Consider the following 26,366-nt stretch of genomic DNA (forward strand, 5'->3'; position numbering starts at 1 on the left):
ACGGGTTGTAGACAAGACTATTATCTTAGTGGTAACTCTGGAAAGGGAAACAGTGTTCAGGGAAGTCCAGGTTAGGACCCAGCAGCCAATTACTTTGGCAGGTGGAAGGCAGTCTCACTGTGGCACTGCAGGGGAAATGAGAAAAGAGTGGGTAAGGTGGGGCGGGCTTCCCAAGTCCCTGTGCTCCACCCCCAGGCTCCTTTGCCCCTGGATTTACAGGGCCAGCAGGGGGAGCATGTGGGTCCTTCACATCTCAGTGGGGCAATGAAACCACTGTCCTGGTGCAGACAATACCTATGGCTTTGAACCCCAGACTGGGATGTTCTGATCAGGGATTTCTAAGCTGCCAATGACAAGCTGTCACTGGAATCTCAAAGTAGGGATATTTCCGAGCTGATTCAATAATTAATAAAGGGGACAGCAAAACATTACAAATTGGCTCAGCCTGGAAGAGCAGTGTTCTTAATGACAGCCAGTAAGGCCACGGCAATGGTCTCGCTTGTTAAGAGTCTATGGTCACATCTGTCTTCTGGGCAGTCATCAGGGCCAGGGGGAGTCACAACTGGGGAGGGACCCTGGAAGCCCATATTTTTATCAGTCACATCTGAGGGACTTGGGTAGTGGCTACTCCAGTGAGCCTGGACTGGCAGATGTTTGATGAGCTGGAGCCCACGGCAGAGGAGGTGAGGAAAAGCATTCCAGGTAGAGGGAATGGCATGTGCAAAGTCCTAGGGACAAGAGAAACCACAACTAGTTTGTCCAACTGCCAACAGCTTGGTATGGCTGAAACAGTGTTGAGGGAAACGGGGTACATGAGGCCAGAGAGGGGCACATGGGAGAAGGCACAGGACCATGGACACCAGGCTGAGAGGTTTCAGAGCTGCTGGGGAACCTGGGGAGGGCCACAGGCAGGGGTGGGGCAAGCCAGCCCCAGATAGAGAATTCCCTGGGGCCCTGTGGAGGATGGGCTGGAGGGAAAGATGGGAGGCAGGGAGGCCAGGCAAGAATTCCAGAGGAAGAAGTGATCAGGGCTGGGGCTGGTGGGGGGAGGTAGAGAGGAGGGGAGAGGACGGACAGAGCTTGGGGAGAAGAGGCATTTTTCTGGGCACCTGCACCTCTCCCCACATAGGCCAGGCCCAGCAGAGCCTTGGTGATCACCTACCAGCTCTTCTCCATCTCATTCACCTCTTATCTGTCCTTCAACTCCCCTCGAAAACTTCCTCAGATGACTGCCACCACCGGATCAGGTGCTCCCCAGCCCCACCCCTACAGTGCCCCGTGCACACGTCACCCTGCATCATTCTTGGAGGGGTCTGAATCCGGCTTCCCTGTTACACACTTAGGGGCACCGGGATGATGGCTCTGCCCTCCATATGGCTCAGCCCAGGGCCTCCAGTTCCCTATGTGGGAGTGGGGGTGAAGGGGTGAGGGGCAGCCAGGCAGGGCGCTCACCTCGGACTTCCAGCTTGCACTCAGCCAGCGCCTCCCCCAGCTCGTTGACAGCCCTACAGGAATAGGTCCCCGCGTCAAAGGGAGACGGGCGGCGGATGTTGAGTGTCAGGATTCCCTGGTAGTTGGTTATTAGGAATTTGGGATCTTCACGGATTTCCATTTGGTTCTTCATCCAGACCACCTTCGGCTATTGAGTGGAGTGGGAGAAGAGGCCAGCTTAGGGAAGGTCCGCGGGTGATGGCAAAGTGGGCTTTGGAAGGCAGATCTGGAGGCAATTCTTGGTTGTCCTGCCACCTATTTTGATTGATGACCCTGAACTAGTTATTTCTCCTCTCTGACTCTCAGTATCCTCTTTGTGAGAGGAAGACCTCACTCTCTGTTGTGGCCCACAGAACCCTATGCAATTTGGCCCCATTACTCTTCTGTCCTCACCCCATCCTGTCGCTCCCTCCCTCTGCTCCATCCACACAGGCTGCCTCGTTTTTCCTCAAACAGACCCAACAGGCTCCCACCCCAGGACCTTGGCGCACTGGCTGTTCCCTCTTCCAGTACTGTTCTTCCCTCCTCTCTCCCCCTAATCAGCACTGGCTTATCTTTCAGGTCTCTGCTACATGTCCGCTCAGGTGCCTAGGCTGGGGCAGGAATGCCCACTGTCCATTCGCAACTACCCTCAGGGCTCTGACATGCATCCCACCCTTCGTACTGTCATAGTCATGTGCATGACTTCAGATTCATGTCAGTCTCCCCCAACATCCAGGAACTTCCCATCCAGCTCACCAGCACACACAGCCTCTGAAAACATGTGCTGAGCATATGAACAGACTGCATGTGTGAGTGACGTAAGAGCGCAGAGAGAATAAATGAGCTGAGGAAACGAATGGCTTGGTAGGCGAGTAAATGAACAGAATGAATGAAGGAGTTACAGTTAGTGAACAAAGTGCGTGGACGTCGATGGAGGAGGAGAACTAATGAATCCACAGGGGGCCTACGGGGGCTGAAGCCGAAAACTTGGACCAGAGGCCAGCAAACTTCATCTGTAAAGGCCAGGTAGTCATTATTTCAGGCTCTGAAGTGTACACAGCCACATCCCAATAACATTTGATTTAGAGATCCTGGTGACAAGCAGAAAAGAGAGCCCTCTTTTGCCAGCCCCTGGTCCAGGTGAGTCACTGGAACTCAAGGTTGCAAGTGTCCACATTCCCAACAGCAGTCAGGAAATGACAGGACAGAAGCTGCCTGGGAGACCTGGCGGTCCAGACCTCCCCCCAGCTCCTGCCAAAGTTTTCTATTTCTGAGGGAAGCTGGGGTGTAATTATGAGACTTGGGCTCTGCTTGAAGGGGGGAGAGGCAGGAAGTGGGTTAAAAGTAAATCCTGGGCGCCTGGGTGGCTCAGTGGGTTAAGCCGCTGCCTTTGGCTCAGGTCATGATCTCAGGGTCCTGGGATTGAGTCCCGCATCGGGCTCTCTGCTCAGCAGGGAGCCTGCTTCCTCCTCTCTCTCTCTGCCAGCCTCTCTGCCTACTTGTAATCTCTCTCTGTCAAATAAATAAATCTTTAAAAAAAAAAAAAAGTGAGTAAATCCCATGAACAGAGGAGAAGTCAGGGGGAAGGAGGTAGTATGGCTGGATCTGGGTGAAGATGTCCCTCTAGGATCACACACACACATCCACGCACACACACACGGCACCTTTGGGTGGCCTCTGACCGCGCAGTTGAGGGCAGCAGCGTAACCAGCCACGACCACCCGGTCTGGTAGAGGCGTCAGGAACTTGGGAGGTGTTCGGAAGTCATGTTCCTTGTACTCAAGAGGCTTGTAGGTGATACCTGGGGAAAGGGAGATGCACCCGTCAGGTGCCCATCTGGACTGGCCCCTGACTGCCTCTCTCCTGTCACCGGGTGCCATCAGCTTTGAGTCTGGGGGCGGGGAAAGGAGTCAAGGTAGAATCCCAGCCAAGAGAGGAGACTGGACTCCGTGAAGTGAGGTGGCAGGACCTGTCTTCAGGATCCGGGCCGTGTTCTTGGAGACACCGGGGGAGTCGCTGAGCCCACAGATGTTCTCACTGAAAACGCGGAAATAGTACTCGTTGCCCACAATGAGGTCAGGCACCGTACAGGAGGTGTGCCGGCTGTGTTCGTAGACGGTGAACCACTCCTGGGGCAGTGGGGGACAGACAGGGAGGGGCCGGGAGAATCAGACATAGAAACACGGACACAAGAAGGCCCAGGGCGTGAGCAAAGCAAACCAAAGCGTGCATCCCGCTAAGACAGCTTGCGGTTCCCAGGAGTCACAATAGCCCAAGAGGTGGGAATAGCCCACGTGCCTGTCAGCTGCTGAACGGAAAGGCAAAACGTGGTAGGTCCAAACCAGGCACTCTCACTCAGCCATGGAAAGGACTGAAACCCCAATCCACTCAGGAAAACTTTCTGAGTGAAGGAAGCTGCATATCGCAAGTTCCTATTTATATGAAAAGTCCAGAGAAGGCAAATCCATACAAATAGGAAGCAGATTAGTGGCTGCCTGAGCCTGGGAGGGAGGGGGGAATGCTTAGTGGGTGTGATGTGTCCTTTTGGGGAGACGAAAATGTCTTGGAACTAGTTGTGTTGGTGACACAATAGTGGGAACAGACTAAAAGCTTCAAAATTGTTAATGCTTAATTTTATGTGAATTTTACCTTAGTTTAAAAAAAAAAAAGAAAAGAAAAGAAAACCCACCTTGTGACCAAAAGGCTTCCCTCCCAGCCCCAGCCTGTGTTCCCACTCTCTCCAAGGCGGGTTTCCCTTTCCCAGCAGTGACCTGGAGAGGATGGCATCTGCTCTGCGGATATCGCCCACCCCACCCCACCCTGGCCCTTCAGGTCTCTCACCATGGTTTTCTTGTCGGCTTTCTGGATAAAATAGCCCGTGATCTCACTGTTCCCATTATCTTTGGGGGGCTGCCACTCCACCAGCGCGTTAGTACCCCACACCTCCTTCACCATCACGTTCTCTGCTGGTCCTGCCTTTTCTGGAATGGTGGGGGTGGGGTGGTTGTCAGCCGCCAACCCCTTACCTCCTCCCTGCATCTCTCTCCACCTAAGCCCCCTCACCTGGTCCTGGGATTCTGATCAGGCTTAGGACTTTCCCCACTCCCGCTTCCTCGCCCTTTGGCCCCATCCCAGCCTCACGTCCGTGTTTCCATCCCAATCTCTTCACGTCCCATCTCCTGGGTCACAATGCTTCCCCACTGCCCCAGCTGCCCGCTCACCCACGACCCGGATACGGATGGTGGCCGTGTCCTTCATGTTCTCGATCTGCACGGTCAACTCGTACTCCCCTGAGTCCGAGCGTGCTGCCTGGCGCACGAAGAACACGGTATCGAAGTCGCTGGTGCGCACGTGCACTCGGTTGGGGTCCAGGGGTGCCCCGCCCTTCGTCCACACCACCTGGGGCCGGGGCTTTCCCTGGGTGGGGGCGGAAGGAAGGGAAGCCGAGAGGTCAGCCCCGGTCTTGCCCTGGGCCCCGCCCTGGGCCCTGCCCTGGGCCCCACCCTTGGGCCCTGACCCCTCAGCCCAACTCCAGCTCGGCACACCTGGAAGGGGATGACGAGGTTGATGTGTTCCCCCACTTTGAGGATGTAAGTCTGGCGGAGATGGCGCGGGAGCCGGATCTTGGGTTGCTCTGAGGGCACAGACACAGGAATGGGGGCTCAGTGCTGGGCTGGGGGACACTCGAGGGAGGGACAGAGAGACTGTGGCAATGACGTTCTTGGGGGAGGCCCTAATGATGACATGGCAAGGGCAGGCCAGATGACAGCAACTTGGTCTTTGGAAGAGTGCTCAGAGTCACTTACGCACAATCTCCCGGATGGTGACGGGCTGGAACAGGGAGGCAGGCTCGCTCCGCCCTGCAATGTTGACTGCCACTACCCGAAACAAGATTTTTGCTCCCGTGGGGAGATTCTTGACGGTGAAGCCACAGCGCTCTATGGGCTCCGTGTTAGCTGGGACCCAGTCCTCGGCTACAAAAGAGAAGCCATGCTGGGAACCTTCTAGAAGCCCCTCAGCTGGTTGTCCCTTCCCATTCCTTGGGCTGACTGCAATGAACAGCAGCAGCTGATATTTGTTAAGCACTTATTATGACCAGGTTGGAAGGGTGGCATACGTGTTAGTTAGCTCACTGATCTCTGCCTCTGTACTATGTTATCCCCACTTTAGAGATGGGGAAATCAAGGTTCAGAGGAGTAGAGAATGAGGGGCTGGTTAGAGACAGCTTCTCGGATTTCCTGCCCCCTTGCTTTCTAGCTTAGGTTTATTGCCATAGGTTGGTGAACAAATGTGGGTCAGACCAACCACCACCAGGGCGAACTCTAACGAGACTAGGTCCTGAAACATCACAGTGGCCTGGCGCAGATGGGAGAGGGACAGGCAAGAGCAAGAATGGGGTAAAGAGCGCTGGAAAGAGAAAGAGGGAAGAAGCTGATGAGAGTCCAACCATCCATCATTTACATGCATTAGCAGATGCAGTTATCACTGTACCCTGTCAAGAAGGCAACTGTCTTCGCCCATTTTTAGATGAAGGAAAGTGTAGGGCAGGATGGGAACCCATGTCTGTCTGACTTTAAGGCCTGGGATACGGTGTTGAGATGATCATGCCTGTCTTCCCAGTGAGATGACTGTGTTGCAGGTACCCCCACAGCCGTGGCACCGAGCCTGGCATGGAGTCGAGCACTCAGTACGTGTTTGTTCAGTGGAGAATGGAGAGTTGGATATGTGGAAAGATGGGTGGATGGGTGGATGGATACATAGAAAGATGGAGAGACAGTAGACAGATGTCATGACCAGTAGACAGTGGTCATATAGGGAAATGGATGAATGGAAAGAAGGAAAGGAGGGTGGAAGGGAAGGAGGGAAGAGGGAAGAAAAATGGTGGTGAAGAGATAAATATATGGATGGAAAACGTTACAAGATGGATGGATAGTTTGTTGATCCAAAAGATTTTCAGATAAATAGACAGATGGTTGGATGGATGACCAATGGTGGGCAAATGGATGGAAGAATGCAGGAAGAAGGGAAGGAAGGAAGACAGGAAGGAAGGAAGGACGGATGGACAAATGGAGGGAGGGAGGAGAGAAAGAAGGAATATACGTAGTCGATAATTACAGGGATGATGGATAGATGGATGGAAAAGTATTACTGTATGGAAGATGGGTACAGGGAAAGGAGGAAGGAGGATGGGAGAAAGGGAGGGAGGGAGAGAGGACAAGCTGGTCAATGGGGGCCTGGCTTGAGCCATCCCATTTGGGGATTCAAGCAAGTAAAGACACAGGACTAGGCCAGCCCACCCCACCAAAGAGCTCTCCTTGCACTGCCCTCTTTGCAGTCCCCTGGATTGGACCCCCAGCAGGGCTCTGTGTGAGACACCGTGCCCCCACCCCTAGTCCTGACAGGGCCACTCACAGTCCTCCAGGCAGTACTCCACCAGGTACCCATCGATGCCACCTGCCCCGATCCTATCTGGAGGCCTCCACTTGAGAGTGGTGGTCGTGTCTGTCACGTCTTCCACTGTCAGGTGCAAGGGTTCACTCGTGGGTGCTGTAAGAATCCAGGGAAAAGGAAGGTAGACGCAAATGAGGGGTCGGTGGTCACAGGGAGGGGCAGGAATCAGAGTTGGAGTCACTGATCAGGAAAGGGAGCAGTAGGTCCATGCGACAGGACATGTCATCATGAGTCATTAAAACCACAACGTATATCAAGGGATGGTGAGGTCTCCAGGAGGAGGGAGAAGTGTTGGTCTGGTAGGTCAGAGGTCTATGAGGGATCTGGACAAAGGCACAGAGTCTAGGATCATAGAGATTGGTGACTAATGTACTTGATCAGTAAGAGGTTGGGAGGTTGGTTAGGGCTGGAGGTTCAAAGGTCAGGTGTAGGGTCAGAGATCAGCAACAGGTAGGACAGGGGTTGGCGATGGACAGGGGTTTGGGGAGGGTGCAGAGGAGCATTACCAATAGGCATGAAGGGCTTGGTGTTCATGCTGGGCTGGGAAACACCAATGGCATTGACCGCAAAGACCCGCATCTCATAGAGGACACCCTCGATCATCTTGGTGGACTCATAGGTCGTCTCCGTAAAGACCTCAAAGTTCAGCTTCATCCAGCGCTGAGAGCCCTTCTTCTTCCGCTCCAGGAGGTAACCTGGATGCCCCCGCCCAACAGAGAGGAGTGATGCCCATGGGGAGACTATGGGGTCGCAGGTCAGTTGTAGCAGTGAGGGGCACATCAAAAGGTCACATGACCCCAGAGATGTCTGAGGACATGAATCTTGGGTTGGTTTCGGGGTCACAGAGCAGTCAGTAGTCACCAGTCATGGGGCTGAGGCTCAGGAACAGTCACGAGTCATGAATCAGGAGTCAGGGATCATAGAAAACCCTATGCTATAAGTGAAGATCCCCAGGTTGCTGGAAGCAAAGAATGTGAGGGAAGACCAAAGGAATTGCAAGACATCCAAGATGGAAAACCGATCTCAGAGGGAGATCACCAAGGATGATAAGAACTCTCAAAGGCTAATAAATAAAATCTTAAAAAAAAAAAGAATTCTCAAAGGCCAAGCAATCATTGGGGTGGTGGGGCAGGGGGAGTAAGAGAGGTCAGAGGTCATGGGGACTCTGGCATACGGGCACTCACCAGTGACTGGCTGCCCCCCATCATACTTGGGTGGCTCCCAGACAAGAATGGCCCAATCCTCTCCAACAGAGGTGACCCGCACAGCCTCCGGGGGGTCTGGGACATCTGTGGGAGATAGGATGATCAGCAGGTCCCTCGGGGCCTCAGGGAGCCACCCTGGCTCACTCCCTCAGCTCCCTCTGCTCACCCACAACTCGCACGAAGATGGAGGCCACATCCTCGCCCACAGGGTTGGTGACCTTGATGGTGTAGCGGCCCTCATCTGCTCTATCGGCACTCTCGATCACGAAGCTGCTGACGTCTGTCAGATTCTCGATGCGGATCCTGCCTTCGGTGGCCGCAAACACCTGGACACAGCCACGGGGTGACCTTGTTCCATCTCTCCCCAAGCCCAGACCCACCTCTGCCCTGACTCAGAGTCCTCCAGCAGCTCCTCATCGCCACACATTACACTTGGCCTTGGACCCAGAGCAAGAGGACCTGTTGCATTTACACCCAGCCTCACCATTCTTCCCTGCTGCCCTCCTCATCCTCCAAACACCACCCTGAATTAAAATCCCAAAGATGTGGCATGCGATCCCCTCAGCCACTCTTCTATTTGCTCGCTCTTATTCATCCTTTAGGACTCGCCTAGAAGTCGCCTCTTCTGGGAAGCCATCTTGGAAGCCCCCAGCTGAAAGTGATGGCCCTACCCCCTGAAGTCTCAGAGTTTCCAGTACCCCCCCTTTATCTCAGCCTGGTCACCCTAGACTGTGACTGCTTGGGCACGTGTCCGCCTCCCTCCACTTCCCTCCTCGTGGAGATGGTATCCCCAGTGCTATGCAGAGATAGTATCCCCAGAGCCCCGCAGAAAGGAAGACTCAGGGGTTGTGTTTGTTGACTGAAGGAACGAATGAAGGTTGAATCAAGTCTATCGATTTTACAGACTAGGACTCTGAAGCCTAGACAATGGAAGAAAACTTGAACTGTCCAATGCCTGGAACATACAAAATAAAAATATTTGTTGAAAGGATGGGACCTTGGACTGACTGGTGGATAAATGGACAAATGGATTAATTACTGGATGAAAAGATGGCCAGATGAATTAAATAATTGATAAGTTTATGAATGGAAAGATGGGTGGATGGTTGAGTTGATGGATAGCTGGATTTGTTGGCTGACTGATTAATGGATGGATGGAGGGAAGGATGGATGGAGGGATCGATGGAGGGAGGGATGGATGGAGGGAGCACCCACCATGTGGCAGGCCAGTACCATGTGATAGACAAATACAATCTCCAGTCTTTAATCCTCTGAAGAAGGACCATCATTCTCATTTTACAGACAATGAAACTGAAGCTCAGAGAGGGAAGCCACTTGTCCCAGGTTGCCCAGCAGAGCTGAGAGGGAGAAGAAGTCAGGGCAGGGGGTGGGGGGAGCCCCACTATACCTCATCTCCCTTCAGCCAGGTGGCGACAGGACGAGGCTCCCCAGTGATGGACACATCAAGCCTCAGCTTGTTTCCAGCCACAACCACAATTGAATTCTCTGAGGTCTTCCCTGAGCAGTCCAGGTGGATCTTTGGTGGCTCTAGTGGCAAAAAAGAGATATTGGGGGGTGCCTGAGTGGCTCAGTGGATTAAAGCCTCTGCCTTCAGCTCAGGTCGTGATCCCAGGGTCCTTAGATCGAGCCCCACATAGGGCTCTCTGCTCAGTGGCAAGCCTGCTTCCCCCCTCTCACTCTGCCTGCCTCTCTGCCTACTTGTAATCTCTGTCTGTCCAATAAATAAATAAAATCTTTAAAAAAAAAAGAGAGAGATATTGGGGAACTTGGGAGTGGGCAGCTAGGTCATCCTGATCCCCCCAAGGCAAGCTGGGTTCCCCAAGAGCTGGGCTCCAATAGGTATAGACATCCTGGAGTCCTGCCCCCAGCCCCTCTTCCATCAGACCCAGGGGTCAGGACCCTCAGCCCCAGGAGTTAGGAACCCCAAACCCCTCCTCCCTCAGCCCCAGGAGTCCAGACCCTCAGCTTAGCATAGCAGCCCTTAGTTCTTACCTTGCTTGGGTACGTACTCCACCTTGATTTCTGGAGAACAAAGAAGATGGCTCTGTTAGCTCTAAATCCAGTAGGCCCCTAATCCCACCCTCCCAGCCCAGAGGCTGAGGGGAAGGTCTGGCATCACCCAGTGACCCGGGGGTCTGGGCATGGGTCCAGGCCCATGACTGCCCCTCTCCCCAGGTGGACACTCGTCAGAATGTATAGTGCTCTCTCCCTCCATGTTTTTGTCTGACTCCTCCCACAAGATCAGATGCCACCTGCTGTCACCCCTAATAACACTAGGGAAACCTAATCGTGAAGGAGGGATCTAGGCTCTGGGGTCTGGGAAGGTGGGTGCTCTGGCCCCTGGGGAACACAGAGGGGCACCCTCACCCAGGAAGTTGAGCTTGGCTGAGAGGGACAGGGCATAGCCGTCGGGCACGAATGTGTAGTCTCCCTCATCTTCAGGGCGGACATCATCGATCACCAGCTTGTGGAACCTAAGGTATTGTGGGGACAAGGCAGGAATCAGGTGGGTCACCCCACAGATCACCATGGAGAAACACCTTTTTTTTTTAAGTTTAGTCATTTAAGTAATCTCTACACCCAATGTGGGGCTCGAAGTCATAATGCAGAGATCGAGAATTGCACATCTTTCCAAAAGAGCCAGCCAGCCTCCCAGAGAAATACCCTCTCAATGTACTCTAAGTCCCCTTGCCCACCATTTTTTGTTTTTTAATTTGAGAGAGAGCAAGCACGAGCAAGGCTAGGGGCAAGGCAGAGGGAGAGGCAGGCTCCCCACTGAGTTCAGAGTCCAAGGTGGGGCTCGATCCCAGGACCCGGAGATCAGGACCTGAGCCAAAGGTAAAGGCGGACGCTTCACCAACTGAGCCCGCCAGGCACCATTCCCCCAAGCCCACCATTTTTATTCTGAGTTTCAAAATGCTATCATCTGAGTTCAAATCTCAGCTTTGCCACTTATTGGCTGTATGACCTTGGGCAAGTTAGCTAAAACCCCTGTGCGTTCAGTTTCTTCATCTATAAATGAGGAATCATGATAGCAGTCTACAGCAGGGTTGTTGTAAAGAAGTAAAACTCTCGGGGTGCCTGGGTGGCTCAGTGGGTTAAAGCCTCTGCCTTTGGCTCGGGTCATGATCCCACGGTCCTGGGATCGAGCCCCACATCAGGCTCTCTGCTCAGCAGGGAGCCTGCTTCCTCCTCTCTCTCTCTGCCTGCCTCTCTGCCTACATGTGATCTCTATCTGTCAAATAAATAAATAAAATCTTAAAAAAAAAAAAAAGTAAAACTCTCCCAGCACGTAATAAATGCCCCATAAGTGTTACAATTCATTCTCAGAGTTACCGACACTCCTGGCAGGCAGGGTTCCTGACACAGAACCCGGAGAAAGCCTGCATTCTGCCAAGAGCTGCGGTGAGGAAATGTGATTCACCACTCTACAGGGGCACATGTGCTTGGGCGTGCTGTTGTGGCCTCACGGTGGCTCTCCACATCCCACAGGTCACCAGGTGCTTCTCCTGGATGTCCCTGTGCCACCTGTTGAATTCCAGGCCCTTTGTTTCCCCAGCTAGATGTCTCCCCCACTTTGTAGGAGACTGTTGGCAGACATGGACACAGGTTCTCCCCTCCCTGTATCTGTGCCCCTTGTGGTAAGACCCTGCAGTAAGACCCTTCCCCTTAAACCACTAAGTAGAGGGATGGTTGTTCTGCAGCAATAGCCAACTGATACACACGCCACCCCCATGCACCCCTCCCCTTCCACCACTTCCGGAGTCTACTCCGCACCTCCCCACGTGGGAGATGGTGATCCTCTTGCTCGGCCGCACCTCGACCCCATTCTTGTACCACTTGCCTGTCACCTTCTCATCAGACACCTCACACTTAAACACGGCCTGCTCTGAGGCCTTCACTGTCAGATCTGCGATGTCCTGCAGGACCTCCAGCTGTTTCTCTGGGCATGGAGAGAAGGATACGAGGCCATGAGAACTCCAGGCGGCCCACAGATATTCACAAGCGCTGTTCCAGGCACTGGTGATATAGCTGTGAACAGCCCAGAAACATCTACCGGCCTGGTGGAGCTCATATTCTAATGTGGAAGCGGTCAGTGAACAGGGAGACACAGAAACGTACAAAAAGGGCACCTGGGTGGCTCAGTAGATTAAGCATCTGCCTTTGCCTCAGGTCATGCATGATCCCAGGGTCTTGGAATCGAGTCTTGCAACAGACTCCTTGCTCACTGCGGAACCTGCTTCTCCCTCTGCCTGCCACTCCCCCTGCTTATGCATTCTCTCTCTCTCTCTGAGAAATAAATAAATAAAATCTTATAAAGAAAGAAAGAAATATATAACAAAAGGGAGTGATGAAGCCTGAAGGAGGGCAGGGAAGAGTCTGTGCGAGAATGCGGAAGAGTCCCCCAGGTAACAGGAACAGCATGTGCAAAAGCCCTGTGGAGCAGTGCAGGCTCAGTGTGGGAAACAGCAAGGAGATGAGTGCGCAGTGAGCGAGGCAGACATGGTAGGAGATGAGCTGGGTAGGGGCAGACGGGGCCAGATCACAGACCTTGGGGGCCCCAGAGAGGACTCCCAGCCAGGCAGAAGCCACTAGAGAATGTTGTAAAGATGGCTGGGATCTGATGTGCATTTTTTTTTTTTTTTACAAAACAATGCATTTATATGCCTTAAAAATAAAGACAGTGGGGGCCCTGGGTGGCTCAGTCGGTTAGGCATCTGTCTTCAGTTCAGGACATGGTCCCGGTGTCCAGGGCTCGGGCACCAAGTTGGACCCTGTGCTCAACAGGGAATCTGCTTCTCCCTTTCCCCATCCCCCTGCCTGTACTGTCTCTCTCTCAAATAAATAATTAAATCTTTAAAAAAAAAAAAGGGAAAAAAATAAAATAAAGGAAATGGATTTAGATGTAAAGGGGTTATCTCCTCCTTACCCACCTCCAATCCTCCCTTCTCCAAACAGGCACTACCCGTTTAGTCAACCACTATGAAAGCAAATAGGTATATATGTTTTCTCTCCTCCCTCCCTTCCTTTCCTTCCTTCCTCCCCTCCCCTCCTTGCAAACTGTAACATATTTGCTCTTTTACCTGATAACAGGGTATATTGGAAATCCTTCCATATCAGTGCATGTCACACTGTCCATTTTTAAGGGCTTCTTATTGACATACCATAATTGATTAGGCTCATAAATACCTTAGTTTGGGGTTGGTTAATTTTTTTATATTTAAGGAATTACAGACTCACAAGCATTTGCAAATGTAATGCATGGAGTCCTACATGGCTTTCAGTCAGCTTCTCCTGGCGGAGAGGGTGACGTCATACATAACAGGAAAGTGACCTGGGCCCTAGACGGCCGTGTGCTCAGTTTCCACCATCTGACTTACATTTTACAAGGATCACTCTCTGGCTGGTATGTATGTGAGTGGAGGAGGGGGCGACCATGAAAACAGGGCACCCACTGACCAGTGCTGTCGTTCAGGCATGAGGGGTGGAGGCCTGGGACAAGTGAGGGCAACAGAGGAGGAGAAGAGCGGTCAGACCCTGGATATCTTCTGAGGGGGAAGCTGCCAGGAGTCGCTGGGGAACTGAATGCCGGGGGAGGCCAAGAGAGGAGTCAGGGGCAACTGCAAGATTCGGGGCCTGAGCAATGTTTGTTTGTTTGTTTGTTTAACATTTTATTTATTAGGGGCGCCTGGGTGGCTCAGTGGGTTAAAGCCTCTGCCTTTGGCTCAAGTCATGATCCCAGGATCCTGGGATCAAGCCCCACATCAGGCTCTCTGCTCAGCAGGGAGACTGCTTCCCTCTCTCTCTGCCTGCCTCTCTGCCTACTTGTTATCTCTGTCTGTCAAATGAAAATCTTAAAAAAAAAAAGATTTTATTTATTAATTTATTTGAGAGAGAGGGGCAGAGGGGGAGAAGCAAAGAGAAAGGGACAAGCAGACTCCATGCCGAGCACAGAGCCTGACATGGGGCTCGATCCCAGGACCCCGAGATCATGACCTGAGCTAAAACCAAGAGCTGGACCCTTAACCGACTACGCCACTCAGGCACCCCTGAGCAATTTTTTTTCTTTCTTTATTTATTTAAGTAAACACTCTACCCTGAACGTGGGGCTCGAACGCATGACTCCAAGATCAAAAGTCACACGTTCTTCTGGCTGAGCCATCTAGGCACCCCAGGGCCTGAGCAATTTTGAGCTGTGAGGAGAAGCTTGACACATTGCAGCAACCCCTCTCCACCTGGAGGGCCCGTACCTTCCACGATGAGCTCGGCCTCACACTGGCCTCCATTGGTCATGACCTGGTAGCGACCCCCATCCTCCAGGGTCACATCTGAGTAGATAAGAATGTGATGCTTCCCATCCTTCTTGAAGCGGTATCGAGCCTTGTAGGAATCCTCCCGTGTCAGTTCCACCCCATCTTTCATCCTAGGCAAAGGGGAATGTGAAGAAGAGAAGTGAGGGACCCACACAGCCCTGGGTCTGGATATCACAGGGGGAAGGCCAGAGAGACAGTCCTGAGCGGAGGTCAGGATCAGAAGGGCAGTCCCAGGAGGGAGGAGAGAGTCAGGTTGACAGAAGCATCTTGAATAGTTGGGTCACAGGTGGGATAATGGGTCACAGGAAGTCACAGTCCACAGGGAGATGCCACAAGGTCCCGGTTGGAATGAAAGGTTACTGGGAGATGTCAGGGCATGGAGGGAGTCCTGGGGTCCCAGAGAGACATCAAATATTGTGGCCTCTCTAAACGGCACTTCCCTGCCTGAGAAACTCCTCCCTTCCCACTTCTTTTCTACCTCCTTATCATTAAAATCTCAGCTCCATTGTCACCTCCTCCAGGAAGCCTTCCCTGACCTCATGAGTCCCTTCTGCCTATTAAAAAGTGATTATAGCTTCAGTTAGTGCTCTTCTGAAACATTTGTCAAAATAGAACTTTTATATTTATTCATGTGATGTCTTGACTAACACGTCTCTCTCTCCTACACATATACCCCAGAGGTTTATCAGATTATTAACTCTAAAAGGGTGGGTGACATATTGGTATATTTTCTCACCATTATATCTCCGGTACATTGAAGAGTGCCATCATATAATAGGTGCTCAATAAATATTTGTTGGGTGGGTGAATAGATGTGGGATGGATGAATGGATGAGGAGAAGGGTGGGTGAGTGAGTGGGTGAGGGGATGGATAGGTGGATGGATGGATGGGTGGATGGAGAGATGAACCAATGGGATAGACGAGTGGATGGACGGATAAAGGATGGGCTGATGAATGGATACGTGAGTGGATGGACCAAAGGATGGATGATTGGTTGAATGGATGAGTAAATGAATCTGAAATAGCAAGGATCAGGAAAGGAACTGGAAGAAGATAAGATGGGTAGAGGTCAGAAGTTCCAGAAAGAGATCATGGATACAGGTCAGGATTTATGGAGAAAGGCTGAGCTGAGGTCTCCTGATGACTGTTGGGTAAAGTTTCAGAATCTCTAAGAGGCTCACAAAGATCAGAGCTGAGGCAAAGAAGCTGTGGGCACCTGTATGGAGCTCAGGGGTCAAGAGTCACTTACCACATGACCTGGGCACCATCTTCTGATACCTCCACTGACATTTCCACCCGGTCACCCACAAACACCTGCTGGTCCTCGAGGGGTTTGACAATCAGGACTGGAGGTTCTGTAAGACACAGAGGGACAGGAGGTCAGTAGTTTCAGGACCTCCTACCCCCACCTCAGAGCTCCACTCCCTAAGCTCAGGCCCAAATCTCAGCCTCACCTTTGACAAAGAGCTCGGTGAAACACTTCTCATCTTTGACAGCGACCTCATAAGCAGCATCGTCCGCCAGTGTACACTTGTTGATGGTGAGAATTCGCTTCTTACCAACATTCTCAAACACGTACCTGGTGCAAAAATCTTGTCTTAGCCTAGAGCCTGGAGGAGATCCCGGGCCTGGAGTAGATCTACCCACCAGTTCTCAGGGCAAGTCACTCCCTCTCAGGGCCAGATTGTGCAGGAGCGGAAAGATGGTCTAATTTCTAGTATTTAAATACCCATAGTGGGGCGCCTGGGTGGCTCAGTGGGTTAAGCCGCTGCCTTTGGCTCAGGTCATGGTCTCAGGGTCCTGGGATCGAGTCCCGCATCGGGCTCTCTGCTCAGCAGAGAGCCTGCTTCCCTCTCTCTCTCTGCCTGCCTCTCCATCTACTTGTGATTTCTCTCTGTCAAATAAATAAATAAAATCTTTAAAATAAATAAATAAATAAATAAATACCCATAGTGGAAATCTTAACTGCCCCCTCACCGCCCATATCCATCCTCCCCTTCCATTTAGCAATAGCACACAGCTACCGACCTGAGAACTACATTTCCCAGCTTCCTTCGCAGCTACAATGGTAGGCCCCTGAACTTGGGCCAACAGAATGTAAGTGGATTCCAGCTGCATAACTGCTACTTCATCTCCACCTTTGTGTTGCTTGCTCTGGACTTCTCTCCTTCCCCCTTCCTGTCACCCATGACCCAGCTTCAATCAAGGGGACGAAGACAATGTCACAAGAAATGGCGTAGCCCAAAATGTGGAACCTGGGTCCCCAAACAATCTCTAAGGAAAAAGCCAACCCACCAGCCTCAATCAGCTAGGAATACATTTCTCTCTCACTTCAAGTAATGTAACCTAGGGACTTTGTTACAGCAACTTAACCTGGACCTTAACTAACTTAACTTTTTATCTTATCCAACATGCTCCTGATGAGAAACTGAGAAGACAAAGCCAGGGCACCTGGCTGGCTCAGTCAGGAGAACATGCTGACACTTGATCTTGGAAATCCTGAGTTAGAACCCCACGTTGTGTGTAGAGACGACTTAAATAAATTAATAACTTTAAAAAACACACACACACACACAGCCAAGAAAAAAATAATAAAACTAGAACCCATCCAAGAGATAACTGTTGCAAACATTTCGGTCTGTCTTTCCAATCTTTTTATCTATATGTATGTAGATTAACATTGTGTGAAGCAGAAATGGGAACCACGCTTCTTTCCGTTTGCAAACTTTGACCAGCTTCCCATATTAGTATACATTTTAGGATCTCATTCTTAGTGACCACATAGAACTTTGGCAAGGAATCATACATTTTGGTTGTTTTCCATTTTTTGCTACAATAGCAAATGCCTTAGGGAACATCCTTGCAGCGAAATATGCACAACCATGATAATTCTCTTAGGATAAATCCCTCAAATTGCACAATCTGAAAGATTTTTAACACACTGCCCATTCAGAGATTTAGCAAGTACCATTCCTGCCAGCAGCATTTGTGTACCCATTTCTCTATGTTGTCTCCAGCACTGGGTTTTATCATTTTGGAAAGTCTTTGCCTGTTTGGAGAGCAGAAAGACTATTACTTATTTGCATTATTATTGTTGTTGTTGCTATTATTTTCAAGGTTGAATGTGCTCTCCGCAGCACATTGGCCATTGGTTTCTTCTCAACCAAATTCTTGTTTTCATTACCTTGAACAATTTTTTTAAAAGCTTATTTATTTATTTATAAAAATTTTATTTATTTATTTGATAGAGAGAGCACGCACATGAGCAGGAGAAGAGGCAGAGGGAGCAAGGAATTGAGCAAGGAACCCAATGCAGGACTTGATCCTGGGATGACCTGAGCTGAAGAGAGATGCTTAACCGACTGAGCCATCTACGCGCCCCTAAAGATTTTTTTAAGAGTAATCTCTAGGGGCTCCTGGGTGGCTCAGTCATTAAGCATCTGCCTTCAACTCAGGTCATGATCTCAGGTCCTGGAATCCAGTCCCACATCGGGCTCCCTCTGCTTACCAGGAAGCCTGCTTCTCCCTCTCCCACTCCCCCTGCCTGTGTTCCTCTCTGGCTGTCTCTCTCTCTCTCTCTGTCAAAAAAATAAATAAATAAAATCTTAAAAAACAATAACAAAACCCTTAAATTAAAAAAAAAAAAAAAAGAGTAATCTCTACACCCAATATGGCACTTGAACTCATGATCCTGACATCAAGGGTCACATGCTTCACCTACTGAGCCAGCCAGGTGCCCCTCCTTTGTCAATTTTTTAAATTGAGGTATTTACATTTTTCATATGAATGAGGGAGAGCTCTTTCTGGGTTAAGAGTGGTCAGATTTATATCTGAGCCCTCTCTGGGACTCAGATCTCCCCCCACCCCTCCTGAGGGGCTGTCCCTCAACACATACTTGCTACTTGGTTTGATCTCTTGGCCGTTCTTGTACCACTTAAGAGGAAGGTCTGGGTCACTGATTTCCACCACCAACTTGATCTTGTTGCCCCTGTCCACTTGGTAGGCTGGATCCAGCTTCTTTGTGAAGGCTGGAGATTGAAGGATGCAGGGTACATGGAGCTGAGAGGTTCTCACTGCCCTGGTCACCCCCAGAGCTGCCACATCTCCCTCCCCAGACCATGGGCTCTCCAAGGTCAATGTCAGGAAGCCTCCCATGAACTCGGAGAAGCCTGACCACAGGGCCCTATTACTCCTTAGATTGGGACCTTCAAGAGATAGGTCCAGGGTTCAAACCATGCAATACCCATGATGCTGGGATCCCTACCCTCTAGCATGTCCAAACATCCAATACCCATGATGCTGGGAGGGCCCACTTTCCCTCTGAGCAGTGCTGACCTGAACTCTTCTTGACCTCGACCTTGGCCTTCTTGAGCCGCTTCAGCATGCCCCGAAGGTCAGTAATGCCATACTGGAAGGCAATCCTCTCGTACTCACTCTTCTTTGCCCCTTTCAGGAGCTCCCAAATTTCAGGAGGGATGCCTAGGTCATCATCATCTTTCTTCTTTTTCTTCTCCTCCTCAACCACCTCCCTGAGGGCAGGGAGAGTGGGCAGGGGCCGCAGGGGGTGGAGGGGCAGTTAGGATTAAAAGGTGAGGTGCTCCCTCTGCCTTTGCCCTCCCTCTGCCTTCACCCACTTGCTGTGCCACTCTCTCCCTCTGGGCCTGATGCCCCTTTCCTTTCCACCTGGATGCCTCAGCCTCCTCCTTGACCTCCTGGCCTCCATTCTGCCTCTTCACCTCCAGCCTGCTTGCCACATGGCCCCAGGAGGGTATTCCTTACTTCCACATCAGATGACATCCTTTCCTTGTTCAGAATTCTTCCATGGGTCCCCCACTGCCATCAGGAGGAAGCCTCAGCAGCTCAGCCTGACAGTCATGATGCCACCCACCATGCCATCAGCACCCCCACAACCACCCAAGCATGTTCCTTGCCTTTCCTGAATGCTCAGGCCCCCCTCCTGCCTCCCAGCCTTTGCACAAAATGTTTCCCCACCCAGATGACCCCTCCCTACTTTCCCTTCCTGATGCACTCCTCTCCAGACCTAGTGCCAAAGCCCCCTCCTCTGTGAGGCATTGCTGGTCTTCCCAGGCAATGAGTTACCTTCCCTCTGGGTTCTCACAAGGTCTCTGTGGGACCCTCTCTCTGGTCACACTAAACAATCTTGGCCTCTATCTACGTCTGTTGGACCAGACCCATATCCCCCAAACAATCTGTGACTCAGTGTCAGGGACCAAATAAAACTTCTCTCTGTCCCCTGATCTCAGCCCAGGGCCTGGGAGACAGGAGGCTTCAGAAAATATTTGCTGAGTGAGAAAGTGAGTAGATCTCTGGAAAGAAGGAAGGAAGGGAAGGGAACAAAAAGAGGAGAGATGAGTGGGGAACAGGAGGACATATGAATATCTGCAATGATGTACAGAGCTTTGGGTGGAGAAATAATACAGGCATGGGTCAAGTCATTGATGGATGGCTGGGGTGATGGATGTGTTGGTCCATGGATGGGTGATAGGTGGTGGATGGGTGGCATGAAGACAGATGAATAGGCATATGGAAGATAGCTGGGCAAGTGGATGGACTGATGGGTTGGTGGCAAATGGCTGGGTCGGCAATTGGGTGGAAGTGTTGAGGGGAGATGGCCAGGCAGGTGGTTATCTGGGTAAAGACAAGGAGATGAATCTGTCATTCGATGGGGTTGATGTGGATTTGGGTATGGGGATAGATGAATGAATAGAAGAATGGATGGGTGGACCAGTAGTTAATGAATAACCAAGGGAACAGAAAAGCATCATATTGAACACTATAAAATTGCCAATAGCCCATCATTTTTACCTAAAGAAGAGCAATTTTGTATTATACATCATGCACAGAGAGCTATCTGGATAGATGGATGTGTCACTGAAGATGTGAAGCGTTGATCGAAGAATGCATGGCCAAGTGGGTGGGTGGGATGACGGATTCAGTTGAGAGAGAGATGTAGATGCAGATAGATACCCAGGTGGGAAGGAAGATGGATGAGAGACAGATGGGTGGTGGAAAGTGGACTGGGGTGCCTCCATACTTAGGGAATGGGATTAAGGGGTGGGTAGGTGAAGGATGAATGGATGGGCTACTGACGGGGTGGTTGAGTGTAATGGTAGATGAGTGGATAGACAGGTGGGAGATGGCGGGTAGATGAATGGATGTGTGGGTGGATGAATGGGCAAATGCACAGGTAGGTGAGTGGTTGGATTAGTCAATGGATACACAGGTAGCTGGTTGGACAGACGGGTGATTGGTGAGTGGATGGGTGGACCTGCCTCACCCAGAATGGCAGATGGGTGTTTGACTGGGTGCTCAGAGGGATGTACAGGTGAATTAGAGCCTGAGTGAACAGGAAAATGGCTGTGAGGATGACGGGTTGAAGGGTAGGTAGGTAGGGGAACTGGCCAGCAGATGGCTGAGTGGGTGTGGTTGTAGGTAACTGTGAATGGTGAGTACGGGGATAGGTGGAGGGACAGATGGCCGGATGGGTGGAAAATGGGTAGATGCAGGTCACAGAGTGGAAAACAGGGCATCCAGGGCTGGCAGTGGAACCTCCTCCTCTATGAATCCCCATCTCCCCTCTCTAGGCCAAGTAGGGTAGGCTTACCTCTTCTTCAACAGGCTGCTGAAATCCAGCTCACCCGCATCTTCTGACTTCCCTTCACCCCTGTGGCCATTGAGAGGGTGTGTGAACCCCATGGAGGTCCTGTGCCCTCAGGCCTGCCCTGAGTCCCCACTCTTCCCTTCTCCCACAGCTCCCCTCCCGGGAAAGACACTCCATAATCTTTGGCACCAGCAGACACCAACCCCCCACACCTCTTCCCAGGCTCCAGGATCACTTACGAACGCTTGAAGCTTTCTAGACCCTGCCCAGAGGCATCCTGACGGGGTACTGGGGAGAGGAGATGGGGGGACAGAAGGTGAGCTGGAAGCAAGGCCTGATCTAAGACCAAGAGTGCCCCTGCAGGCCTGCACAACCTCCCCCCAGGTCCCCTGTCATGGGCCAGCACATCCTGCAACTTGAGCATGGATTCCTGTTTCCCTTGCTGCCGTACTGCCCCACGAGCAGCCTCTCCCACCACACACCAGGGCCAGCACACTCTTCTCCCCAAGCCTGGGCAGCCGCCTTCCCTGTGTCCCCCATATTTAAGCCCCACGCATCCTGGGCTGTAGACCCCAGAGCCGGTACACCCTCAAGGGTCCATACATATGCCCCCAAATCTATAATAACCTCCCACTAAGCTTGCACACCCTCACCCTAAACCTGGACACGTTCATTTCCCAAGCCCTCATGGCTACCTTCTCTAGCCTGTCCACTGAGACCCTGGGATCCACTTAGCTCACCTTCTCAGCCTTCGCTGGGCACCCAAAACCCTGCACCCTCTCCACCCCAAGTCCACACCTCCTCATGGTCTAAGCCCATAAAGTATCTCCCCAATTTTGAATGCCCCGACCCCTGCATTTTCTCCCTCCTCCCCAAATCTCACCCCCACATCTGGACGCTCTCTACACCAGGCTGACACACCCATCCTAGCCCCACCCCCCACAACCCTTTGCTCCCTCACCCCCGCCACCCCCACCAGCGCACCCTCTACATCAATGTTGAAGGCACAGCTATCACAGAAGTCCTTGGCTTTGACCTCAAGACGGTAATTCCCACGGTCCTCCACGACCACTTTCCCAATGTGTAGCTCCACGGTGTACACCTGGGGGGCAGGGAGCCAGGGATGTGGGTGAGTGTGACTGCTCCCCAGCCCCACCCCACACCCCCCCGGGAGCCCACCTCACGTCTCCCTCTCTGGGTCCTCACCCTGGCCCCACTGGAAGGGCCTGCTGTCTCTTCGCATGCCTGGACAAACTTGACCCTGGGGGCCCACATCTCTGACCCCAGAGACCTTTCTGGGAATGCACGGACTGACCAAGTGTGCCCTGCCCTAACCCAAACATTGTCCCCACCTGTCCCCCACAATCTCCACCAAGCAGCCCCACACAACCTCTATCCCTGGAGGTTCTGTTTTCCATCCTACAGGGGCTCCAGGCTTCAAGCAACAGGCCTTCTGAGAATCGGGGGCTGCCCAACCTCCATCCTTAGCCCATACGCCCTCAGTGTCCCCACGGGGTCCTCACATTGCTGGCAGACTCATGGGACTCCTTGAAAGAGAATCGGGCCCCGCTCTTGCTGCCCAGCTCCAGCCACTTCCCCTTGAACCACTTGATGGTTGGTTTCCCTGGGAGCTCCTTCCCGTTCACCTTGGCTGAGATCACCACATCTTTTCCTGGGGGGTGGGGGTGGGGGATGGGAGGGAGCAGCCAGACAGGAACTGTGAGACTCTACAGAGAGGACTGGGAGCTTCTCCTTCCTTGGACAGAGGAGTCCAAGTCCCCAGCCCCCTCCTCCCTCACACTCAGGAGCCCTGGACCCCAGTCCCCTCCTCCCTCAGACTTGGGAGTCCAGACCACCAGCCCCCTCCTCGTTCAGACCCGGGAATCATGTCTCCAGCCCCCTCCTCCCTCATCCCCCCTCACCATTCTCCACTGACACTGAGTCTGGCTTCTTCAGGAAAATGCCAGTGGGCTCCTCAGCAGTCGGAGACTGGTCCTCAGGTGGAGCTTCTGCTTAGGACACAGGATTGGGGGGATCTGAGGCAGGCTAGGGAAGGGGCAGCAGGCCACTTAATGAGTGGGGCTTAGAGCCTGTGAGGGACCCTCTGCTCAGATGCCAAAGCATGGAACAAAGTGGCTTCTCCTGACTTTGGAAAGACCATGTATCACGCAGGTGACTGCATGACTTTGGCCAGTCTCCTCCACTCCTTTGGACCTCAGTTTCCCCATTTGTGAACTGGAGGGAGGTGGACTGGATCATTTGAACATGGCTTTGGGGTAGGAGAGGTGTGGAAATAGACCGCGACATCCAGAACTAGGCAGGACTCCGTGATGAATCAGCCAGCTGCTAGGGGCATGGGGACCAGTCTGAGGGGCAGGGCTCTAACCTGGGGGCACTGGGGAGCCATGGAGGGTTGTGGGCAACTGTGGGAAGGATGGATTAGCTCTGGAGGTAGGACTAAAGGAGAGAGAGCAAGGTGCTGCAGAGGTACAAAGGGAGCCTGGGGGATGAAAAGCCAGGTTCTGCAGATCCCACAGGAACATTGTCTCACCTTTGGCGGGCTCTGCAGGAGCCTCCTCAGTGGGGGCTTCCTTGGGAGCTGGTTTGGCAGCCTCTTTGCCTTTGGGGGCCTTTTTGGCTACTGCGAGGTAAAAGATGTTCACAGATGCTCAGTGCCCTCCTCTTCCAAAACCCAGGACTCTAGCACCATCCCCCCCTGCCCCTTCAGGTGTCTGAGCGATCAGGTTTCCCCTTGCTCCAGACAAGCCGTGCCCCATCCACTCAGGCCACCAGGCCCTGACCTTTTGGGTCCTGGTGGTATAATTAGCTCTTTCCCGGGGCTGGAAACTGGACACCGTGTGCTGACCATGGCATCTTCCACCTGCCCTGCCTGCTGGCTTCTGGCCCACCCATGACCCAGCTGCAGTGAGGGGCTAGACCCCCACTCCAAAGCCTGGTGCCAATGGTCTGGACACCCCAGGAGGAGGGTCCCTCCCAGGGACTTGAATCTCTTGTGTTCACTTCTTCATAGAGAGAAAGCCACACCCCACGTTAAAAATGTCCACAGTCCCATACAGAGAAGAGCATCAAATGGCAGAGAAAGGCTCACATAAAGGGCCCCTATATGGAGAAGGCTCCCTAATTCCTTTGTGAGGAAGCCCACATTCCTATTGAAAGGAGGTCCCCTCATCCTATTTATACAGACAAGAGCTCTCCTCACCAGACAGGAACCCCTAACCTCTATACACACAAGGACCCCATTCCCCTACAGAGAAGGGACTCAGTCCTCACTCAGAGAAGCACCCTGATGCCTATGAAGAGAACTCCATCCCCAAATGTAGAGGACTCCATACACTCCATACACAGGACTCAAAGTCAGATAATCTTTATCTGCACCCAGAAATGCCCCCCCAAATCCCTACAGAGAAAGGAACACCCTCACTGCACAGGGAAGGAGACCCACCAACCCAACACAGATATGGGGCCCCCCATCCCACAGAAGGAAGGGAAGCCCTCATCACCCAGAGAACACATCCCATTCTCCGAAACCTACAGAGGAGCCCTTTAGCCCCCATTCAGAAAAGGGGACCGCATCTCCACCCAGGGAGAGCAGACCAGTAAGTCACCTGGTTTCGCCTCAGGCATGTCAGCAGACCTGGCTCCTGGGCTCCTCAGACCGCAGCTTGTCCCTCAGAGCCCTGGGGCGAACAGGTGGGCCCCCAGGGGGAGTCCTTTAAGAAGTCCAGAGACTCCCAGGAGGCTGTGGGAGGCATCAGCCTGGTCTCCCCGCCCTCCTTGCTGCCCCACATTCAGCGGGGCGTGTTCTGAAGAGTGAGAAATAACATCTGGACCTCGAGAGATGGCTAAATGCCAAGTCCCTGGGGAAGAGAGGCCTGGCGTTCAGACATCCGGGTCCCAGGAAGAGTGGGCCGGAGGCTAGGGCTCCCACGTCTGAAGGAGGAGGGTCTGGGGCTCACATTCTTGGGTCCAGGAAAATGGAGGATGAGGGCCTGGACTCCTGACTCCTGGGAGGCGGGAGATGAAGGGGCTGGGGTCTAAAATGGGTGAGGGCTCCGAGCCAGAACTCTGCCGTAGGGGCCAAAGGGGAAGACCGTCTAGAAAGCCATTCTTAGTATCTGCAAGTCAGGAGTTTTTGGGAAACCGGAGATGCGAGGGAGGGTCGGGTTTCCCAGCGTAGGCAAGACGGCTGCGGGGGTGGGGAGGCGATCTCTGTGCCCGCAGGAAGGGCACGGAGGCTCGAGGACTCTCGAGTCCCGCCCGCCCCTGAGCACATCTGAAGGCCTGCGGCCGCGACCACCTGGGACCCGGGATTGGCCGCGTGCACCTCCTGGGACCCAGCCGGCCGGCTCCACTCGACGGTTCCCGGAGCGGACGCGGCGGGCACTGGACGCGGGGGAGGGGGACGAGTGCCCCCCAGCGGGGCGGGTGGGGAGACCGGGAAGGCCCTGGAGAGCTGCCCGGACGTTGGCGCCCTTCCCGGCAGGGGGACCTGCGGCTTTCAGAATGGGTGGGGGGAAGGTGGTGGCAGGACGCCGGATGGGGGGAGGTGAAGGAGGCCAGAAGCGGGGGGTGGAGGGAGTGAAGAGAAGGGTGTCTGAGAGGCAGTGGGTGTTATGGGGAGGAAGGCGAGGTGAGTGTAAGAGGGAGTAGGGAGTGGGGGTTTGGGGTCAGGGCGGAGGATGGGAGAGGAAGTAACTCCGGCGGAGGGAGCAGGTTTGAGTGAATACAAGTCCCTCCGATTTTCTTCCTCTCGGCCTCCCCCTTCCCGGCTCTTCCAAAACCCCCTGCGAGCCGGAAACTGCCCCGCCTCCGTGGAGGGCCAAGCCAACCCGGCGCCAGGCCCTGTATGATGTTACGGGTTGCTAGGCAGACCGCCACACCGCTCCTGCGCGCCCAGCTGGGTGGTGTAATGGCTGGAACCAGAGCGCAACGCGCCGCCCGGAGCCTCCCGCCCTATCTGCCTGTCCGAGTGCTGTATCCAGACGTACAGAGAAGGGCAGAAATTTAGAAGGGGGGCAGACACCTTGACGGAAAGGGGAGCAGGGAGACAGTGGGGAAGAAAGGGAAAAAGCCTGGCTGTCTCAACCCGGAAGAAGAGGCGACTCCTGATCTCAGGGTTGTGATTTGGAGCTCCAGGTTGGTATAGAGATTGGTTAAAAATAAAAAATCTTTATAAAAAAGAGGGACAGACAAAAATTGAACGGAACCAGCAGTGTCTGCATCTAAAGCCCTTTACCGCGGCCTTCAATGCGGCTCTG

General features: G+C 52.8%; 1 protein-coding gene across 1 annotated transcript; it reads right to left on the minus strand.

The window, feature by feature from the left end:
- Positions 1-5: 5 nt before the first annotated feature.
- MYBPC2 (myosin binding protein C2) lies at positions 6-26,345 on the minus strand. The gene is made up of 28 exons (XM_059151018.1): positions 24,714-26,345; positions 23,639-23,728; positions 23,010-23,096; positions 22,611-22,759; positions 22,072-22,189; positions 21,327-21,375; positions 21,091-21,150; positions 18,801-18,994; positions 18,361-18,493; positions 15,920-16,044; positions 15,715-15,820; positions 14,402-14,574; positions 11,928-12,093; positions 10,518-10,624; positions 10,143-10,172; positions 9,538-9,677; positions 8,296-8,455; positions 8,109-8,213; positions 7,431-7,619; positions 6,886-7,020; positions 5,280-5,447; positions 5,019-5,107; positions 4,695-4,890; positions 4,315-4,454; positions 3,443-3,602; positions 3,138-3,274; positions 1,453-1,639; positions 6-125 (listed from the first exon to the last, which is right to left on the minus strand). The coding sequence occupies exons 1-28, from the start codon at positions 24,730-24,732 to the stop codon at positions 115-117; spliced, it is 3,423 nt and encodes a 1,140-aa protein (XP_059007001.1). The 5' UTR covers positions 24,733-26,345; the 3' UTR covers positions 6-114.
- Between the last annotated feature and the right edge of the window lie 21 nt (positions 26,346-26,366).

Source organism: Mustela lutreola, chromosome 16 (assembly GCF_030435805.1).
Source record: "Mustela lutreola isolate mMusLut2 chromosome 16, mMusLut2.pri, whole genome shotgun sequence".
NCBI lineage: Eukaryota > Metazoa > Chordata > Mammalia > Carnivora > Mustelidae > Mustela > Mustela lutreola.

Bases quoted from the DNA above. Each gene is read 5' to 3' on its own strand.
- MYBPC2 (XM_059151018.1), bottom strand. The intron at 22,190-22,610 runs GTGAGGACCCCG...CCTGCCCCCCAG, and splicing joins CCCATGAGTCTGCCAGCAAT to GTGTACACCGTGGAGCTACA. The intron at 8,456-9,537 runs GTATAGTGGGGC...GGCTGTGTCCAG, and splicing joins CCTGGCTGAAGGGAGATGAG to GTGTTTGCGGCCACCGAAGG.